The sequence below is a fragment of the Pagrus major genome, chromosome 9, assembly GCF_040436345.1.
Source record: "Pagrus major chromosome 9, Pma_NU_1.0".
Classification (NCBI taxonomy): Eukaryota; Metazoa; Chordata; class Actinopteri; order Spariformes; family Sparidae; genus Pagrus; species Pagrus major.
Genome location: NC_133223.1, coordinates 13,638,432 through 13,657,100, shown reverse-complemented (window position 1 = coordinate 13,657,100; position 18,669 = coordinate 13,638,432). Strand labels below are relative to the sequence as shown.

At 40.7% G+C, this 18,669-nt stretch overlaps 2 protein-coding genes across 4 annotated transcripts; both read right to left on the bottom strand.

Annotated features, from left to right (window-relative positions):
- Positions 1 to 350: 350 nt before the first annotated feature.
- On the bottom strand, positions 351 to 5,991 carry c9h2orf49 (chromosome 9 C2orf49 homolog). 2 transcript variants are annotated; one of them, XM_073473049.1, is made up of 4 exons: positions 5,877 to 5,991; positions 5,527 to 5,690; positions 3,563 to 3,818; positions 351 to 3,153 (listed from the first exon to the last, which is right to left on the bottom strand). In XM_073473049.1, the coding sequence occupies exons 1-4, from the start codon at positions 5,985 to 5,987 to the stop codon at positions 3,097 to 3,099; spliced, it is 588 nt and encodes a 195-aa protein (XP_073329150.1). In that variant the 5' UTR covers positions 5,988 to 5,991; the 3' UTR covers positions 351 to 3,096. The 2 variants fall into 2 exon arrangements, with proteins under 2 accessions (XP_073329150.1, XP_073329151.1); XM_073473050.1 differs by having other exon boundaries at positions 5,536 to 5,690; positions 5,877 to 5,987.
- A 4,031-nt stretch (positions 5,992 to 10,022) lies between these two features.
- Positions 10,023 to 16,850, bottom strand: gpr45 (G protein-coupled receptor 45). 2 transcript variants are annotated; one of them, XM_073473887.1, is made up of 4 exons: positions 16,719 to 16,850; positions 15,093 to 15,186; positions 14,933 to 15,010; positions 10,023 to 13,650 (listed from the first exon to the last, which is right to left on the bottom strand). In XM_073473887.1, the coding sequence occupies exon 4, from the start codon at positions 13,541 to 13,543 to the stop codon at positions 12,392 to 12,394; it is 1,152 nt and encodes a 383-aa protein (XP_073329988.1). In that variant the 5' UTR covers positions 13,544 to 13,650; positions 14,933 to 15,010; positions 15,093 to 15,186; positions 16,719 to 16,850; the 3' UTR covers positions 10,023 to 12,391. The 2 variants fall into 2 exon arrangements, with proteins under 2 accessions (XP_073329988.1, XP_073329987.1); XM_073473886.1 differs by having other exon boundaries at positions 14,933 to 15,186.
- Between the last annotated feature and the right edge of the window lie 1,819 nt (positions 16,851 to 18,669).

Genomic DNA, 18,669 nt, shown 5'->3' with positions numbered 1-18,669 from the left:
ATCTGCTCTTACCAAAGGCCATTTTCCTGCCTCAGCTGGACAATAAAGTTTAATCTATTCAATTAGTTTACTGAAACTGTGTCTTTACTCTTATAATGGCTAACTTTATTTGAACTTAATCTAAAAAAATGTTTCCATTGCCAAATTTGGAGGAGAAAATGCACACAATCTTGATATTAAAGTTACTGAAAATTGTTTCCTTAAGAGGACTTTAGATTTCCCTCATTTCTTACAACAATATTAGTTTAAGAGTGTGTTTAGTACCGTTTATGTTATAATACCAGGATATCAGACATGGGTCACAAAGCTTCTGACTTCTCTACTTTAATTAAATCGACAAAACTGATTCATTGTATTGACATAATTTATTTAAAAACTGTTGGTACAAAAATGACAATGGATTCAAAATGCTTGGTAATTGTTCTTGTGTGTTTTTGATGAACTCTGATTACATCCACTTCAAACTAACTGCAAAGTCAACTGGCCCCAATTCAAAATAAATATACTTTCAAAAAGACATTTTTCTTGGTCTAGCTGATATTCAAATATTTGCTTCCTGTGTGTCAAAATGGCTATTAAGCAGTATAATGACCATTTCCATGTAATGTTACATTAATATTTAAAAAACCCTGAACAATCTGAAAACAGTGAGGTTTACTCAGTGGAGAACAAATCGACACCTACTACTCTTTCAAAATTTTCGCATTAAGTTCAGCATGATATGTGGTTTGTTTTTGTTTTTTTTTAAGGTATACCAGAGAAAAACTGAATATTTCATCAAATATTCAATATTATTTGCCTCATAACGTGTTCGCAATACCTCTTAGATATGTCCGTCATTTTGACAATCACAGTCTCAATGAGAGTCTATGGCACTTTCTAGAAAATCAGTCTGTCCAGTCAAGTCACAGAACCACCAATTACAAACTCTTAAAGGGCGACTCCATCTGTGCTCCCAGGTTTTTAAAATGGACACTCCCACTTAGCTGTTAGCAAACAAAGTGATGTATGTTACAGCGCTGATACCCTCCACTCCCTCAACCCCCACACATAGAGATTTGCTGACAGTGAAAGCATATAGTGGCGAAAGTGTTCGAAGATTTGAGCTCAGAGGTACAAGATGATGCTATTTTACTATTATTAAACCTTCATTTAGAGGCATACTATGCAGGATTTGTCGGTAGCTGTTTGTAAAAACAGTATTCAAAGTTGGCACCTACTTCACAGCTTATTGAGAGAGACTGAGTGACACAGAGCTAGTGTTGTAGTCAAGACCACACCAACCGAGACCAAGACATTTGGAGGTTGAGACCAAGACAATACCAAGACTTTTAGAGGTCGAGACCGAGACAAGACCAAGACCATATATATCAAAGGAAAATCATAACAAAACATCAAAATGTGAGTTTTCTTTTTATTTAAGTGTGCAGGGGGGCGTGTCAGTCACTCTCACACTGACACCGGGCAGGTAGCAGCTGCAGCTGGGGGAAATCTTTACACTACCAATGATTTGAAGTTATTAGCTGTTTTTGAGAGGGTCCTATTTCACTCTTATCTGTAAGGCATGGACAAAAAGCCTATCAGCGTTGGTCTTGACCAGTCTCGTTCAAAAAACCCAAGTGCGCCCAGTCCGAGACCGAGACAAGACCGAGTAAAAATGCCCTTGATTCCAAGACAAGACCAAGTACCTCAAAAAATGGTCTTGAGACCGGTCTCGAGACCAAGGCCGATCTTGAGTACTACAACACTACACAGAGCAGCATGAATGAATGAAGAGAAGGAGCGACATTAATGAGAACAAAGCAGTGAATCAGAGAAATAAAATGTTAATTTCTGATTGCATCATGGTCAATACATTCCAAAGCACAAAAACAATCTTGTGGGAAGGTGCCGCATTGCCTTATTTGGTGCAGCCGAAGTGCACATTTTATCCTGTCTGTTGTGAGTAGTTCCCTCGGTCATGTTCAAATGAGGGAAAAAGTCTACAGGTCTTCAACACAACACCTCTTATTCGAGCTATGAAATATGAAATCATCCATCTTTGCTCACTACATCTCAGTCTTTCTAGCCCTCAGGTACGCATAAATTACAGGTTAGAAATTCAGTTATCGTATTGGTATTGGCCATGAGAAGCAGGTAATTATCGGTTATGGGTGTGCACCTGGTTGTTGAGATTTCATTCGGTGGTTTTCATCGGCTACATAATTAACAAGCTCTCTCCACACGCAGCTAACCTGCTGTTATGACAACAGAGTGAAGGGTGAAAAGAATTCTAACGCGAGGTGTGATTTTTGGGCGACTTCATAACAAATTTACTGCTGACGAAAAAAGCAGATAACGTTGCTGGTAGAGAGAAAACAGAAACAGAGATACAGAGAGGAGAGAGAAAGCCAGTGACAATTAAAGCAACACTATGTAATGTGGGCAAACTAGTAAAGCTCGTCTGATGAACGACAATTGACTCATTCTCAGGTCATCAAATACCGATGGCCCGCCAGAAGCACACAGCCATTCTGTAGGAAAAACTGTGTGTCATGCAGCTCTACTTTAAAACATACATATTATGGCCAAAATGTGAAGGTTCAGATTTGAATAGATAAGGAACACTACTGGGAAGCTAAAGGACTTCAAAACCACAACAAAAAAAATGATAATGTCTTTTAAACAAAATCCAGTCCACAGGCTCTCACAGCACTGGAGGCCATCTTACCAAAACCAACTCATGCACAGACAAAGTATACCAACAACCCTAATTAGATCAAATGGTGTTTCGGGAAAAAAAATGTTGTGTTGTTGTTATGTCCTGTAGAAGGTCTCCATGGGAGTGGAGGAGTTGCTGATTACTGATGGTAAGGCCACTTGAGGTTGTGGGAAGCAACATGGAAGCTTGTGACTTGAAAAGCAGGATGACCTCCACAGCACCACACCTTCTTGTCGAGAGGTGGCCTCGACACACAGGTTAAAGGGTTTTCTGTTCCCTCTTGTGATGCCGTATGATGGGGAGAACACAGGCAGTGGGCAACAACATGTAGTGGGAGGGGAGTGGTCTGTCCTTCAGAGCCTGAGCTCCCGTCAGTTCCCGTCAGGGGTCAGAGGTCAGGGCCATGTCACATGCTGGATCTTTTTCTTTACCTCTGGAGAACTCACTGACTCCTGAAGAGATGGAAAACAAGAACAAAGTATTACAAAAGTGGTCAATGTAACATATGATGTCTTAACAATGTTTTTGCTGATCCATTGGCTTTTTTAAGTGTTTGTTTTGCAAATACTGAAGAGGTTTGATTCACAAAAACACTTTTTCTTTGGTATCTTAGGGGTTTGTTTTCATCTTCATTTACACAGTGATTGTGGTTCTCTTTCAATATATTAGATATCAAATAATCACCTGTATTTTGAAAGTACTGTTTCAGTGTTTGTCTTACATGATTTCCCTCCCGATCACTATGCAAACGATACAATTAAATACAAGAAACACAGAACAAAGTTGATAATTGTGCACATTTTCCTTGAATCACACAGTAAATTTGTGTATTACTGAGTTGACATAACTAAGAGTTCCTACCGAGCTGTTTGCTCCCCGTTTCAGGTTTGTGTCTGTGTCGTTGCTGCGATTAATGGATGAAGAGGTGGAAGATGTGTTTGCAGACAACTTGCGAATGGGGTTGGACAGGTTTGCAACAGGGGGAGGTTTTAACCTGTCAGTGATTCCTGTTGGCACGTTGGTTCCCTCTGGTTTCTTTACTTTTAGCGGGCCAGAGTGAGAGGAACTGCCATCAAACACAATCAGAGGCCTTTTCCTATGGTGGTCGTTACTGGAGCTGGAAATGATCATAAAACAACGACAACAATAATCAGTTGTTAACACTCATGTTGACAGTCAGGGCTCTATTTTCAGGCAGGTGCAAAGGAAGAAGCTCTGCTCTATGCGGACATATTTTGGAAGCGTGCCGAGATTGCTCCCTCACCTGTACTGGTTTGTTATTATTTTTTGACTCGCCACACATTGCAGTGGAAGGAGAGACACACTGGAGGGCTCTGTGGAACTTCTGTGTTGTACTGGAAGCTGGTTAGTTTGTATTTGCAGCATGACTCCATTTCTAAACCAATGTTAGCTACTATTGCTCTCTGTTCGTGGAGCGGAGTGAGGCACTTAGACGAGGAACTTGAGAACATGCATAAAGTCACATCCTTTGGACTGTCGTGGAAAATCTGAACTGAGTCCTTCACAAAGAAATCCACAGTCCAGCAACATTAAACAAGTTCAACAAATCATCCTCAGGCTCTTTGGGCAACCAAGAGAGACTGGGAAGGTCTCATTTTTCACATCACATTACAATTCGCTCACATACGACTGATAAAAAAAGTGATTAATACATGTTAATTACAACAAATTGTTTCAAAGAGACCCTTTGATTGTTAATAAAATTAAATGTTTTACTTGTGTGGCCAGTGTGACCAAAATGATGCGATAGAGAATCCAATATTTCCCCAGCTAGTATATCAATGCTAAATACATTAAATATTGTACTCAAATTACATATATGAGGTAGTTGTACTCTGAGTATTTTCATTCCACTTTATAGTTCTACTCCCTCCCTCACATTTCAGAGGGAAATATGGTACTTTTCTGCAAATATCAGACAGTTTTAGTTACTACTGACTTCACAAATTAAGTATGTGAATTCAAAACGTGTGAAGACCTTATAAAATATCAGGTTTTCTTACAAATTTAACTACCCAAGACAAATAGAACTAAAACAATTACTTGATTGACAAAAGAAATATTTTGTATCTACTATAACTATATAATTATACACTGATAAACAATGTATTATTGTGAGCTGTTGAAATTCAATTTAAAGTGATAGTTGGGGTCTTTTGATGTGGGGCTGTATGAGAAACTTATCCCTAGTGTATTACTTATCAGTGTATTACCTGCAGTAGATGACCATCAGCTCTACGCCTGTGTGGAGACGCGGCGCCTAGCACTGACAGGAAGCAGAGCACTGTACTGACTGGGGACAAGTACCTCATACATCCCCACATCAAAAGACCCCAACTATCACTTTAGGTAATTATCGGGTATGGCTGGACAAACACTATGAAGGTGTCTGGTTTGTCTGAAAATAGCGAAAAACACCATCACAAATTTACTTCAGAAAAGTGTTCAATGCAGGACTTTAATTTGTCATTTCATATTGCTTTTAATAGTGTTACAGTGTTGTATTTGTACTTTGACTTGAGTAGATGAGCTGAATACTTCCCACACCACTGTTAACCAGACGGGTCTAACCTGCTGGACGTATTGCCAATCTAAAAACGGCACTGTTATATTAAACTAGCCTATGAGAGACTGGGGTGACCACATTGCAATAAAAAGATAGAACTGGGCTTCAGTTTGTATTTTCCCCATCAGTTATGGTACACTGGCTGACCAAAACACAGAGTGATGTACTAAGTGATGATAGCACAATGGGGCAAACTTACTGCCCATGAAAACAAGGTAATGTCCTCCAGTAGAGCTACCTGTCTGACCTGTGACCGGCCGGTGTCTGTCTCCCTCGGCTCTTCTCCATCCTCTTGCCCCAGCGGGTGTTGGGCAGGGTCCTCTGCGGCAGCGGGATGACATGCCTGAGGTACAGCTCTGTGAGCTGGTCCCGACTCTCACAGTCTTTGGTACTAACATGTTTCTGATTCAGACAGAAAGAACTGTTAGCTCACTTTGCAACGTCTGATATCAAGCTGACGCAACAGCTAATATAAACACACAGCTATGCTGAATGTTAGCCGGTATGCTGCTAACATTATGGCACCTTCCCTCCTTAACATCCGCATTAAATGGGACTTTCCGCGTTCCTCTATAAACATTAACTTACCTCACTTAAGAGTAGCTGCATAAAGTCTTGAGACAACAACTCAGGGTGCAGTAAAAGATCCACATTGGAGGCACCGACAGCCTTTCCATCTTTTTCCGTGGAGGTCGCCATATTTGATTCTCACCTACTCCCAGCATGCACCGCGTCATAACAACCCGGCGTGCCGACAGCAGAAACCAGGGTGGACACAGATCTTAATAGAAATCTTTGTTTTCAATGCCCATTACAATAACATCCAGTCTCTTATTTTATTTTATTTTTATCAAGAATAAAAGAGCTAACTGCAGACTTCACAAAACATTAGACATTAGCCTTATAAATGCTCAAATTACTCCAGTACCTCTGACTGCAGATTTACCATCAATACAGGGAACATGTAGCATGGTCCTGTAGTCTAAGGTTAGGATACTTCTCCTTGGGCACATCTGTAGGACATAATGCAGTTTCAAGAACAGCTGTCCAAAGGTATTCCTTAAGAATAATAGCTTATATTTAAACATTAAGAAAATGAAAACTTATTTATTCAATCAGTCCATAGATAATAATTGTTTAGCCAAATGTGTTTTGTTTGCGTAAATGTGATGTTGCACAGTCCATTGTGTTTGTACAGTACAAACTCACTATGTGTAGATATAAAGACAGCATAACTTTTGCAATAGTTCCCAGTGGAAAACGTAATCCCCTTTGTGTAGTTTAACTCCCTATATGTTAAAACATGCTCATAAGAAAATGTTAGGATTGTTCTATCAACATAAAATAAACAATAAATGTCTGTCATGCAGCTGCTGAAAATGAAAATAAATGGAGAGCCTGGTCATGTGTCTCACCCGGTCAGATGGCGCCTTGTTCCCAGATCTCAGCAACATACTTGGTGGGTACTGTTATTTATATCAGATAAAATTTACAGCCACAACTATGAAAATAAAACTCAAGCAGAATTATCCTTTGATATCATTCCAGGTTGATGTTTTGCAATTGTGACAAACAGTAGTCTTATGTGTCTTTATTGGAGCCATGCTTCTGCACTTTTTCTGAAATTTTGTGTTCCATGTTATAATAGCAAACTGCACCAAATGATTTTAGACAAGCCATAACTAGAATTACAGCCTCGTGATTGTGTATCTCTGCCAACCGGCAAAAGTTGGAGTTTACAGCCATTTCTGTCCAGTCCCATGCTATATTTTCTCGGAGTGCTTGGAAGGAAAACGTATAATATAATCAAGTGTAATTTATGGCAAAATTGAAGTTATGACAATATTGACATGTTTCAACAATCTAGCAAATAATGTCTAATGAGAAACACACCGCCTCCACTTAGAGCGTAGTTTTACAAAGGAGCTTCTTCACATGGTGCCTGACGATCACCTGAAGCTCAATAGCAGCAAAACCGCAGAGCTTGTGATTGACTAGAGCTGTGTGTCTTTTATTGAGAGTAACACTAAACAGTCAGCTGATTCTGATAGAACACAAAATTGTAGTCATGACAACAGAAAATGATTCAATTGTGGATGTTGCTGCAGAGAAGCTACAAATTCTGAAATATGGCTACTTCACACGCATCTTCAACCAGACAGAACAGAAGACACAATACAATACAATCAGCACAGTTTCAAGATTAGTGTTATGAGTTATGGTGTTGAATTATGGCCAGAAAAGTGTTTTTGCAGAACATTATGGTGCAACAGTGATGTTGACCTTTGACGTTTTGGGTATAACATATCGTCACTTCATTGTTTTATCCTATTAAGCATTTGTGTGAAATTTTGTCATACTTACAGCAAACTAATTCTTAACGGGATATTTTTTAGAATATGGTGAGAATTCAAAGGTAGCTCCAAAAGCATTGGGTGCATAATATCACCTAAGTAACAAATAACTGCTGCTCTTTGCTAGCTATTTTTGGCTGAAGCTATCTTCCGTTAGCTGATTAGCTCAGGGCTCAATCAGTGGCCTAAATCTGCCTGGACTGGGACCATCGGCGGTGATACAGCAGCTCTGACCAAGACTATGACAAGACACAGCAGTAGGAGAGAAGTGACAGACAGTTGGACAACAGCAGCGGGTGAAAACGACATGTAGAGCTGGAATATTTTCATATCTTACTCTGTGAATTTTTGGATTTATTTCCAAATGTAATAATTTTTTTTATCAAATTAATGTCAGTATGATGCAAATTATCTGCAAAACATATTTACAATGTGCTTTAGGTGTATAGAAGAGCAATCCCTCTTTCGAACACTGTTTTGCATCGCAGTTTCTAAACAAGGAGGCCTATGCATCTAATAATGTTCCAACACATGACAACCAATGCACGGGTCTTTCCATCTTAATTTAGATCTCATGGTTGCTCCAACATCACATTACAGTCCTAACTTAATCACTTCTTGGAGCTGGATCTAACAAGTCATTTCCAGACACCACAAAGACGTCAGGAGAAGGGACATTTTTGTTCTGACCTGAAGCCGCCACAGAAAGCTCACGAACATGGGTGTGGTATGAAGAAAAAAAGCTCTCATATGAATTTGGAAACTTGCTGGTGTAAACACGTGTTGATATTAATAATTCAATAAACAATACAGTATGTTTTCAGTTCCATCCAATGAGATGGAAGTGGATCCAGCTTGTTTAGCAGCATGCTCATGCAGAAGAGGGACCTCTCTGTCTGTCTATTAGCCAGGGCCAGTTCAATACAACGCCTCCATGTTTTGGGGCCCCCGATTGACACAAAGTTTGGAGTCGTCTTGTCTGCAGGAAGTTAAATCCTAATCACTGGACTGGAGTCCTGATTGATGACATTTTTCCATTGAAATCCGATCTAGTCTGATCGAGAACGGGGTGTTCCTGTTTTCAATACTTAACAGGACATCATTGAGAAATAAGGATATATGACTGATTGAGACAAGCCTGTAGTTTATACATTGAAGGGCCTCTACATTTTATGTCGTATGTCCCTCCATCCATCTGTCCGTCCCATTCTCTTGATTAGGATATCTCAGGAATGCCTTGAGGGAATCTCTTCCTATTTTGTGGTCACACACACCTCCTGAATTCAAGTTTCTCTCGCTTGATTGCCTTGTTAACTCAGCATAAAACACACTTCATTCAAACTGGACATAAGCTTAATTATACTCACCAAAACAGTCCTGGTTTGTCTTTCCCTTTCCACTTTAAAGAATAAATATGTATTGAGAAGAGAGGAAAGTAAGAAAGTGAATTACAGCAGCTTTGATAGTTGACAATAAAAAAATACTCCTTGTTTTCTTCCTGTGGTTCAGAAGTTATAAACAAAAAATAATCAGATTTAGGGATTTATCTCTTCTCTGAATCATGTGAGTTTCAGGTCTAAACCATGAAACAATACTGACCACAGTGCTTTAAAAATAAAACAAGATTGTTGTAGAATTACCTACTTTTCTTAAGTAATAGTAAATCTCAAGTCTTGACAGTCTGTCTGACAATCTAGGCTTTTGTTTTTTTAACTTTGAGGGGAATTTTTAAACTATCTTTAAACAATTGATTAGGAAAATAAAACTGATTATCCAAAAAATCCCTAGCACAGGACGTCATTACAAACATAAATTAAGACCAAATTTCCAATCCTCCCTACAGTTTATTAACCTACTTTCAGACCACCTGATCCTTGCCAAAATCGCTGATGAATAAATGAATGAATTAGGGAAAACAAAATGGCAATTCAGTCTGGCGATGAAGCTCAGAATTCAGTACGAAATGGAGCTAACTTAATTTGCAATGAAAGAACAGCACCATCTTCCTGTTTTGTGCTGTACAGCAATACAACTTCTATCTGTATTCTTCCAACCCTCATAATTTATCTATATTGAAATGCCAAACATGTAAAATGTAACCCAGTGCATTTCCAAGAATTCCTTGGGGAAAAATGAGTTACAGTTGCTGTGCGGGCCTCACTCTTCCAGTGGGATTGCCTAACCTGATTGGATTCACAATACAAACCTCTGTCTATGTCGTCCTCAGTGAAGTAGATGTATATCAGCTCACAGTGAATAGATGTCTCTAGTATCCCAGCAACTCGGCAATCTATTCCCTTTATGTACCAACGTGGTTTATGTACATTATAAAAGCAGCTGACGCATCTTTTGTCCGAGCACTCGAGTCCGTCGATGCAACCTCTTTTAAAAACAGTGTTTATTTACCTGGTCATTCATGACACAACAGTACATCCAACATTCACAGCTCAATAACAGACGCTTCTTTGTAAACACACTCAAGGTTTGAAATAACAGCTTCATCTCACATAAGGCTGGTTTCAGCACAACAGTTCGTTAAAGTCAGTTTGTAAGTTAAAAGCTTACAGACTCTCCTCTGAGAACACCACTGGACACTAACACCATGAATGCTTTTTTGTGAAACTCTTCACATAACTGACAGTAGAATTATTATCACCACTACTACTTAAAGAAAGTCCACAGTCTGAACAAAACAGAATGACACTGAAGAAACACATCAGGAACAAATTATGAAACAGCGATGTAAACTGACAATGGAGGGTATGGGATTGTTTAAATGGCAGTAAGTTTTGTAAATCGTAATGGCCATGAAGTTAAAGGTCCAGTGTGTGGGATTTAGTGGCTTCTGGTGGTGATGTTGCAGATTACAACCATCTGAATGCTCCTCATCTCACCTTCCCCTGGGGTGGCTGCTAAAAAAAGTGAAAGGTCCTCTCGAGAGTTGGTATTTGGTTTGTCCGGTCTGGGCTTCTGAAGAAACTTGGCATTGCAACAAGGCCAATGATTTATAAGAAGAACTAGATATCGAATGCAAAGGTGGGGTCTATTCACTCCAGTCAGAATTGCTCACCTGGCCCATACGCCCAAAAAAGTTCCCGCTCAGACCATAGACTTTCCATTGTGATGACATCACAGATTTTTAAAACGCTTTTCTCCACTCAAGGAAAGTTTTACAGATATAAAACCTCCATGGATCAAAAAGTCTTCATAGAAAGAGTCATAATTGACCTACTTTGCAGCTTGAGGTGACCAGTCAACTGCTTTATAGATGTCTCTCTTATAATGGACGGACTTCTAATAATCGTGGAAGAGGATGATATCACGCTAATCCACAGGATTATCAAGAAAGGTGAGGTTATTCAAATATTTGACATTAGAGGGATAGTTTGGGTCGTTTGATGTGTATGTTGTATTGGTTTGTATGAGGTACTTATCCCTAGTCAGTGTATTACCTGCAGTAGATGACCGTCAGCTCTCCCCCTGTGTGGAGAAGAGGTGTGTAGCACCGACAGGGAATCAGAGCGTTGTACTTACAGCTGCTGAAAGTCCGACCCAAACAGCTGATCTGCGGCGTAATACAGCGTGCGGCAGACACAGTTGTGCTTGTGCGTAGGAATACAGCAATGTACGGTTGAGGGGATGTAGTGCCAAAGGAAAGGGCTGTCTGAGGGCAATGTAAAGTGCCAAAAATGTTCAAAGTACAGCGTACACTTAAACATATATATTGTTTTTTAGGTGGGCCTTCTTCAAGGTGGCTAACATACATCTTCACACAGGGGGAGAGCTGACAGTCATCCACTGCAGGTAATACACTGACTAGGGATAATGACCTCATACAACCCCACATCAAAAGACCCCAACTATCACTTTAAACTTGCATTTGTTGAATTGCTCTGGTAAGATGAGCTGAAGTTGGTGACGTGAAACCGTGCGCATGTGTAGCAGAAGTACAACCTTTGGGAAACAGCCATTTGAAACCTTATTTTGGGGCAAAGTCACCTAAGTATTTAAGCGTTTTTTGAAATGTATTTATTTTTTAATCATATTTGACTAGTGATGTGATACATGTTGTTTGTATGTCCAGATGACCACTGAAAGTGAAGTTATGACTCTCTGCCCATTAATTTAGATAGGAGCCTAGTCTTGATAGCCTGGATCAACTGGCCAGGGGCGTTGCAGAGATGGCTGAGTGCCAAGACTTGCCTATAAGGACTTTGGCGGCCATATCCAGGTCTTTAATACATTCATGAACATGGGTCCATGGGAGAGGACCCGCTCCCTCTGTAGATACAAAAAGGCTCATTCTAATTTAAAACACAATGATTCTTAGTTTTAGGTGATTATACATTAGTGAAAACATAATTATGAATATTAAATTCCATTTCTGGCCCTAATCCTACACACTGGACCTTTAAATTAACCAAAATATCTTGAGACTGCAAAGTTCATCGTTGATCTGGGAATCAGCAAACAAAATAATCTCACCACAAGATCCATTCAGTAGCTACGCTGGAGCTTTTGATTGTATGACACACCCTTCCTCAGCATATCTCCATTTCTCTGAGCACTTTAAGGACTTCTCTGCCATGTGGGCATAAAAGTTTAGATTAAAAGTTTATTCTTGTGGCGATTATTTTGTCAACACCCTGTAGATTCTTAGCCTTAGTAGTCTCCGATTGCTTAAAATGAGGAAAGGTCAAGTTAAAAACATTGCACGTTTGTGCGTTGACAAGCTGGCCGTCCTCGCCTTCACACAGCTGACTGAGTTTCGCTGCACACGTAGATGTTGCTGGGCCTCACTCTCCTGCGGCTCCTGCCCGGCACTCTGGGACACAGCCTGCAGCTCTTGGGGATGAACTCCTGACAGGCTTCCCTGAACTTCCTGATCCTCCAGCAGTAGATGACGGGGTTGAACACTGTCTTCAGGTAGCTGAGCCACAGGGCGCCGATGCTGATTGGATAGAAGACGGAGCTGTAGTAGAACTGCCGGCTGAACACGGCCAGCAGGCTGACCACCGTGTGCGGCAGCCAGCACACGGAGAAGCCGACAAAGAGGATGAGGATGGTGGTGAAGGCTCTGGTCTTGAAGCTCATGTCCACCTTGATCTGAGGGGGCCGCTGCAGCCCAGTGAGTCTCATTTTGCTGACCTGGTTGAGGGCCGGCAGGCAGGAATGCTCACTGGTGTGGTTGTGGATGCGCAGGGTGTTGCGGCGCACTGTGTTGAGGATGCACATGTAAGAGTACAGCATGACAGCAAAGGGCACAAAGAATACTGCTACTGCCAATAGCACTGTGTAGCCACGGTCTGCCAGAGAGTCACTGTACCCCAGCACACACTGCGGCGCCCAGGTGCCTCTCATACCTGCCGCACCAGTCCTCCACCCGACCACAGATGGCAGAGACACACACAGGCTCAGCACCCATGAGCCTGCGATCAACAGTTTAGCTCTGTGCGGGGTCAACTTGTCCTGCCGCTGCACAATGATGAGGAACCGGTCCACGCTGATAATAAGGAGTATGGACACCCCCTCCAGGACGAACAGCCAGTACAGCATGATGGATGCTCGGCAGAAGCCGCTCCCAAAGCTCCAGTCAGCGGTGGCCACGGTGACGGCAGTGAAGGGCATGCAGAGCAGGGAGAGCATGATGTCCGAAAAGGCCAACGTGGCGAGGAGGAGATTGATAGCAGAGCGCATGGCAGGTTTCTGGTAAACTATCAGACACACTATAGCGTTGCCGAGGAAACCTATAGTGATCATGAAGATCATAATGGCCGCCAGGGTCACGCGCAGAGTTACTGATATGACGGGAGTCGCAGCTTCCGACGGGAAAGTTTCCTCTGCTTTGTCCGGCTCCATGAAGTCACAGTCCTCCAGCCGGCTTTCATTACAGAAAGCCATGGCAGCTACTATCAGGGGATATCAGCCCAGAAGAAGGTAGAGGTTTGATTGTTGTGGTGGTGTTCGCATTAGGTCGTCTTCCAGCAGTTGTTCTTCCATGGCATTATCTGAGATGGAAAGACAAGAACATCCACATGTTGCATGTTTCTAAAATACTTTGTGAAACAGTAAAACCATTTGTAAACCAACAATCGAAATACATAAAGGTTAATAACTGATAACGTGAGCAATCCATGATTTCAAGAAGAAGGAGAAGAAGAAACCAACTCCAGATCCAAACCAGGGCCTTGGTCAAGGGCACTGAATCTAGAATTAACCTATTACATGTTTTGATGGATGGATGTGAAAGGTCATATTGATAAGATTTTTATGCAGACAAATTATCTGTATATTTTCAGAGCTTGTAGAAAAGTCCCTCATAAAAGTTTCTAATTTCTTTAAAAACATTATTATGATTGTAAATCAGTAATTTTAAAATGTTTGTTGTTGGGTCCAAAATTATTGTCTAATCTATGTTTGTCTGAGAAGTCTGACAGTTGGTTCAAGCTTCAAACAAGGTCTGTGAGCCAATAGTATAACGCCTTTGGTATCACGTGGTATCAGTGATCAAGAGTCTAAAAAGACAATGTGCTGATTTTGCTTTTGCTCATTCTGAATTTGAGGGCAGCAACACGTTTCAAACAAGCTGAAACAAAAGACTGAAAAAGTTATGTGATGCTCAAAAAACACCTGTTTGTAACATTCCACAGGTAAATAGGTTAATTTGTAACAGATGATAGTATCAGTAGTATGAAAGGAGCGTCTTCGAAAAGGCTCAGTCGTTCATAAGCAAGGATGAGATGAAGTCCCCCACTTTGTGAAACACCTGTATAAAGGATATTACTACCTGGGCTCAGGAACACTTCTTTAAACTGATCTCGCTCAACAGTTTGCAAATGATTTAATTCAGTTTTTATTTGTTTTATACAGCGTCCTAATTTTTTGGAAATTGGGCTCATACATTATTGTGTCTCATAACATGGCAACCCACAGAAAACGCTGACTGTCTCATTAGATAATCAGAGAAGTTGAGCAGCCCCCTGATCTATTACTCAGTGATAATTTCACATTTGAAGCAGTGAGAGGAGGAATGACGTCCCTGTGATGCTGACAGTTATATAAACCGTGGGATCAACCCACAGACACGCCATATTACAAGATATTGTCAAACAGGACAGAGACGTGCTGCTCACCGGCTCCAATGAGGTTGATGATTAACAGCTGAGCTGCACAGATTCACATGGGCGCATATACAAACATTCACACCACCTTCCCACCAACACACACAGTATGTGTAATGTTTCACACATGAATAGAAACACACACATTGACACAAGTATTAGTACCTACCCGTGGTACAGTCGCTGCTGTCTTCGGTCGGCTTAGCAGAAGCTGAATCTCGGCTGACGCCTCAGACTCTGATGCAACCTTGATAAAACAGAGAGGCATCCTCAGGACACACACACACACACACACACATACAAGACACGTCTGTTGCTATGGTTTCCACCTCCTGCTCCAGGTGGTGGGACAGTGCAAGCGTTAACGATGTGTTGAGGTCAGGTCTCAGATGTGGTCCTCCCAGGTGGACTGGCACCGAAGAGCTGGGAGACAAGAAGACCAGTTAAGGGTCATAACCTCCATGTTTAATGCCCTGTGAACTACCACCTGGATGGAAAAGGCTTTTGGTGCAGCGGACATTTTGACTTGTCAGAGGAGTAGGTGTTACTCATCACATTGTCAATGGATTTGCTCTATTTAAGTGTCCAAGTAAGTCAAAAACAATACTGATGCAGCTAAATGGAATTCAGCCATTTTTTTTTATGTATTTACGTCAGGGCTTTTCCTCTGTGACATGTCAAAATGTCTTATGTGAAAGGGGCCTGTGGACACAGTGACTGATAGTCTTTGTCACTGTATGATATCTAAAGTTTAAGGCGTAACATGTTACACAGGTGGCAGCATACCAACAGAGCAACAGACAGCTGCTGCTATTTGCTAGCTATCCTTGGCTGTAGCTAGCTGCCGTCACCTAATTAGCTTATGGCTCAACTAGCTGTGGAGCCAGTGACTAGACTATTGCCTCTCGTGGTACAAAGTGTTATCATTAGACAGGATGAGCCAGGGCTAGCTGGTTAGCATGCTAACTTCAGTAGACATCTCTGCAACACAGTATATACATAATGTCAACACTGTTGTTTCGTCACACTCTGTTGATAATGTTAAAAATTCTGGCTACATCTTACAAATTGCTGCTTTAAGTCAAAATCTAAACATGTATGTCTATGCTGAGGTATTTCATTAGAGAGATTATAGAATCAGTGAAGTTGGGCATTTATTCAGTCAAATGTCAGAAATAAATCAGCTAGTAGGAGAAAAAATAAAAATACGAACAAAAGGAATGAGGTGGCAAATAAGAAACAGTGGGATAAAATTAAACAAGGCAAAAAATAACATTTACATTTCTAACTTTAATACATTTTTTGAATAAATTCGAGATGATGAGGTGCAGATAACTTGGAGGAGGATGGTGAGCTGACTCTTCCTGCAGGGGGCTCCCAGCTGCTTGTGTTCTGTGCTTTTACCCAGCTGCTGGATCACTGATTCAATGGGTGATAAGAGGCTGGTGTGTCAATACAAACAGAGAGAAATGCTCCAGCCAGAGATCATGTACAGAAAAACAGATCTAATGACACAGATCAGTCATAATCGTCCTTTGTTCATGTCTCTCTCTTCGTGTTAGATTTGGTTGGAAACAGCATCCAGATGTGGTTCATTTCAGCAGACTGTGCTGATGTGTTTTACAACGTAGCACCACAACCTGTGTTTACCTCTGCTGATGATCCATGGCTGACATCAAGTGATATCAAGGAGTTGTTTTTTTTTACATACCGCCACTACTGAGCCTGCACAGTGAGCTCCCCTGTCTCCATCTGAGCGTGTTTCAGCCTCACACCTGTGTTTGTCTCAGCCTCAGCTCCTCTCTGTCGACCTGTCTGCATCACTACAGCAGCACAAGTCGATGCAAAAATCTCGGCTGCCTCGTCAAAGACCGAGTAACTGTTTTTTTCCTCTGAGCACCGAGTGTGGGATTAAACCAATAAAGCCACACACGTTGAAGCAGAAATAACCCTACCTTGACGTTACACTTGGTATCAGTGTTAATGTCCGTCCGTCGTCGAGTCAGTCAGCCCCGCAGACCGCGTTTTTCTTCCTGTGCATGTCGAGATTTTCGCAAAACAGCCCACTTTGAACATTTTGCTGCCGTATCGATCGCCATCGTGCCGCCTGCGGAGGATGGTGACGCCAGAGGAGCAGGTGGTCGCTGATTTAAAGGAGCAATGCGCCAAATACATTCATTTACAAGCTGCTGTCCTCCTAGTGATTTAATATTACACACGGAACATTTAATCAGTAAATGATTATTCATGTCATGCTCTTTGTACCGAGATATATATATATATATATATATATATATATATATATATATATATATATATATATATATATATATATATATATATATATATATATATATATACATATATTATGAAAATAATTTCAAAGAATGATAAATAATATGATCATGACGAGAAGAGTGACACTTTGCACAGGAGGACAGTCAGTTAAAAAATAAAAGCTTGGGCACCCCTGGTCTGGTCCTTAAAGCTGCTTTAATCTGTTTTCCCCTCCCTCCACTCTCTTTGCCTCTTTCTTCTCTTCAAGCGTTCTTCATCACTTGGCCTGTTTGGCAGTATAACCCGTCACTGGGAGCGCTGGAATTGTTAGCTTTCCCTGTTCCTCCATTACCAGTGTAGGTACCAGAACAGGAGTTCTGTCCTGACTGGATAAAGGTGGCAGGGATACCAGAACAGAGACATGGGTCACTGACCAACAGTGATTACTGTTGGAATACAGAGATATTTAACACTTATTTTAAAAAGAAAATAACGCTTACAGCAGCTTTAACCCATAAAGTAATAAAGTAGTAAACTGAATGACAAGCCAATTAAGTTATTAAGTTTACTGCAGAGCACAGAAACAGGACACATTTAAAGAAATATATGGATCAACAACATCTAACTCCCCATTATCAAACTTTGTCATTTATCATCAGCTCTATTTGGTGTAGGCCTACAAATTAATCAACCCTTATGTGGGTTTTTCACAATGCCATAAGCAGAGTCCTCCTTTGACTCTGCTTTTCACCTCACAGACAGATAGGTCAAAAAGTCATTTATTTAAGTCAAACTAATATACAACCTAACTGGTAGGGTGTGTAAATAGGAGAGAAAGCAGTCATGTTAGCAGTGTGTGGATGAATGACAATAAGGTGTGATGTGTGTTGGCTGGAGTGCTAAGATCCCCAAAAATCCACCAAAACTAACAAGTAACACGCAGTACCAAACACAATGATTACAAGTCAGGATCCAAATCAAATACACTGGTATATAACCAGATGTCTACAACCTGCAGGCAGTCTCATACTTTTTTTTACAAGATGGTATGTTAATTGTTGTTTGATTAATCAAACTATCTCTGTTTGAAAATATTTAACTTTTGTTTAAGAATATAAAAGGATTGTGTCCTCTTGTACTGTAAAACAAAATTCAGAAACATGCACTAATTATTTTGTGCAGGAGATGGCAGCATTGCATCTTACGTCTGCCTGTACTTATTGAAGCATTTTTATGTTGGTATGTTTAGGGTTTTATTGGCATGTATAGGTTTTTTTAAAATTCAAACTTATTTAAAGTTTTTTTTTTTTTTTTTAGATCATCACACATCCATCATAATTCAGAAAAACACATTTCACTCTAAATTGATCAAATTCTTATGTTGTATTTTAGAAAAGGAGGCAGATCACATATCAGTGATAGCAGTGATAATGATAGTGAGCTCAGATGTGCATAATAAGATATACAGACCCAGATATTTTAAAGCTAATTCAATTGTGACTAATTTGTATTTTATTAAGAAAACAAGCGTATCCTCAGTCTTCACACACGGTTACGTCCTCACACTTAGCATGCAGGTCGGAGATTCTTTTCATGGGCATGCTTGTCTAAATTGGCATCGTGCCCATG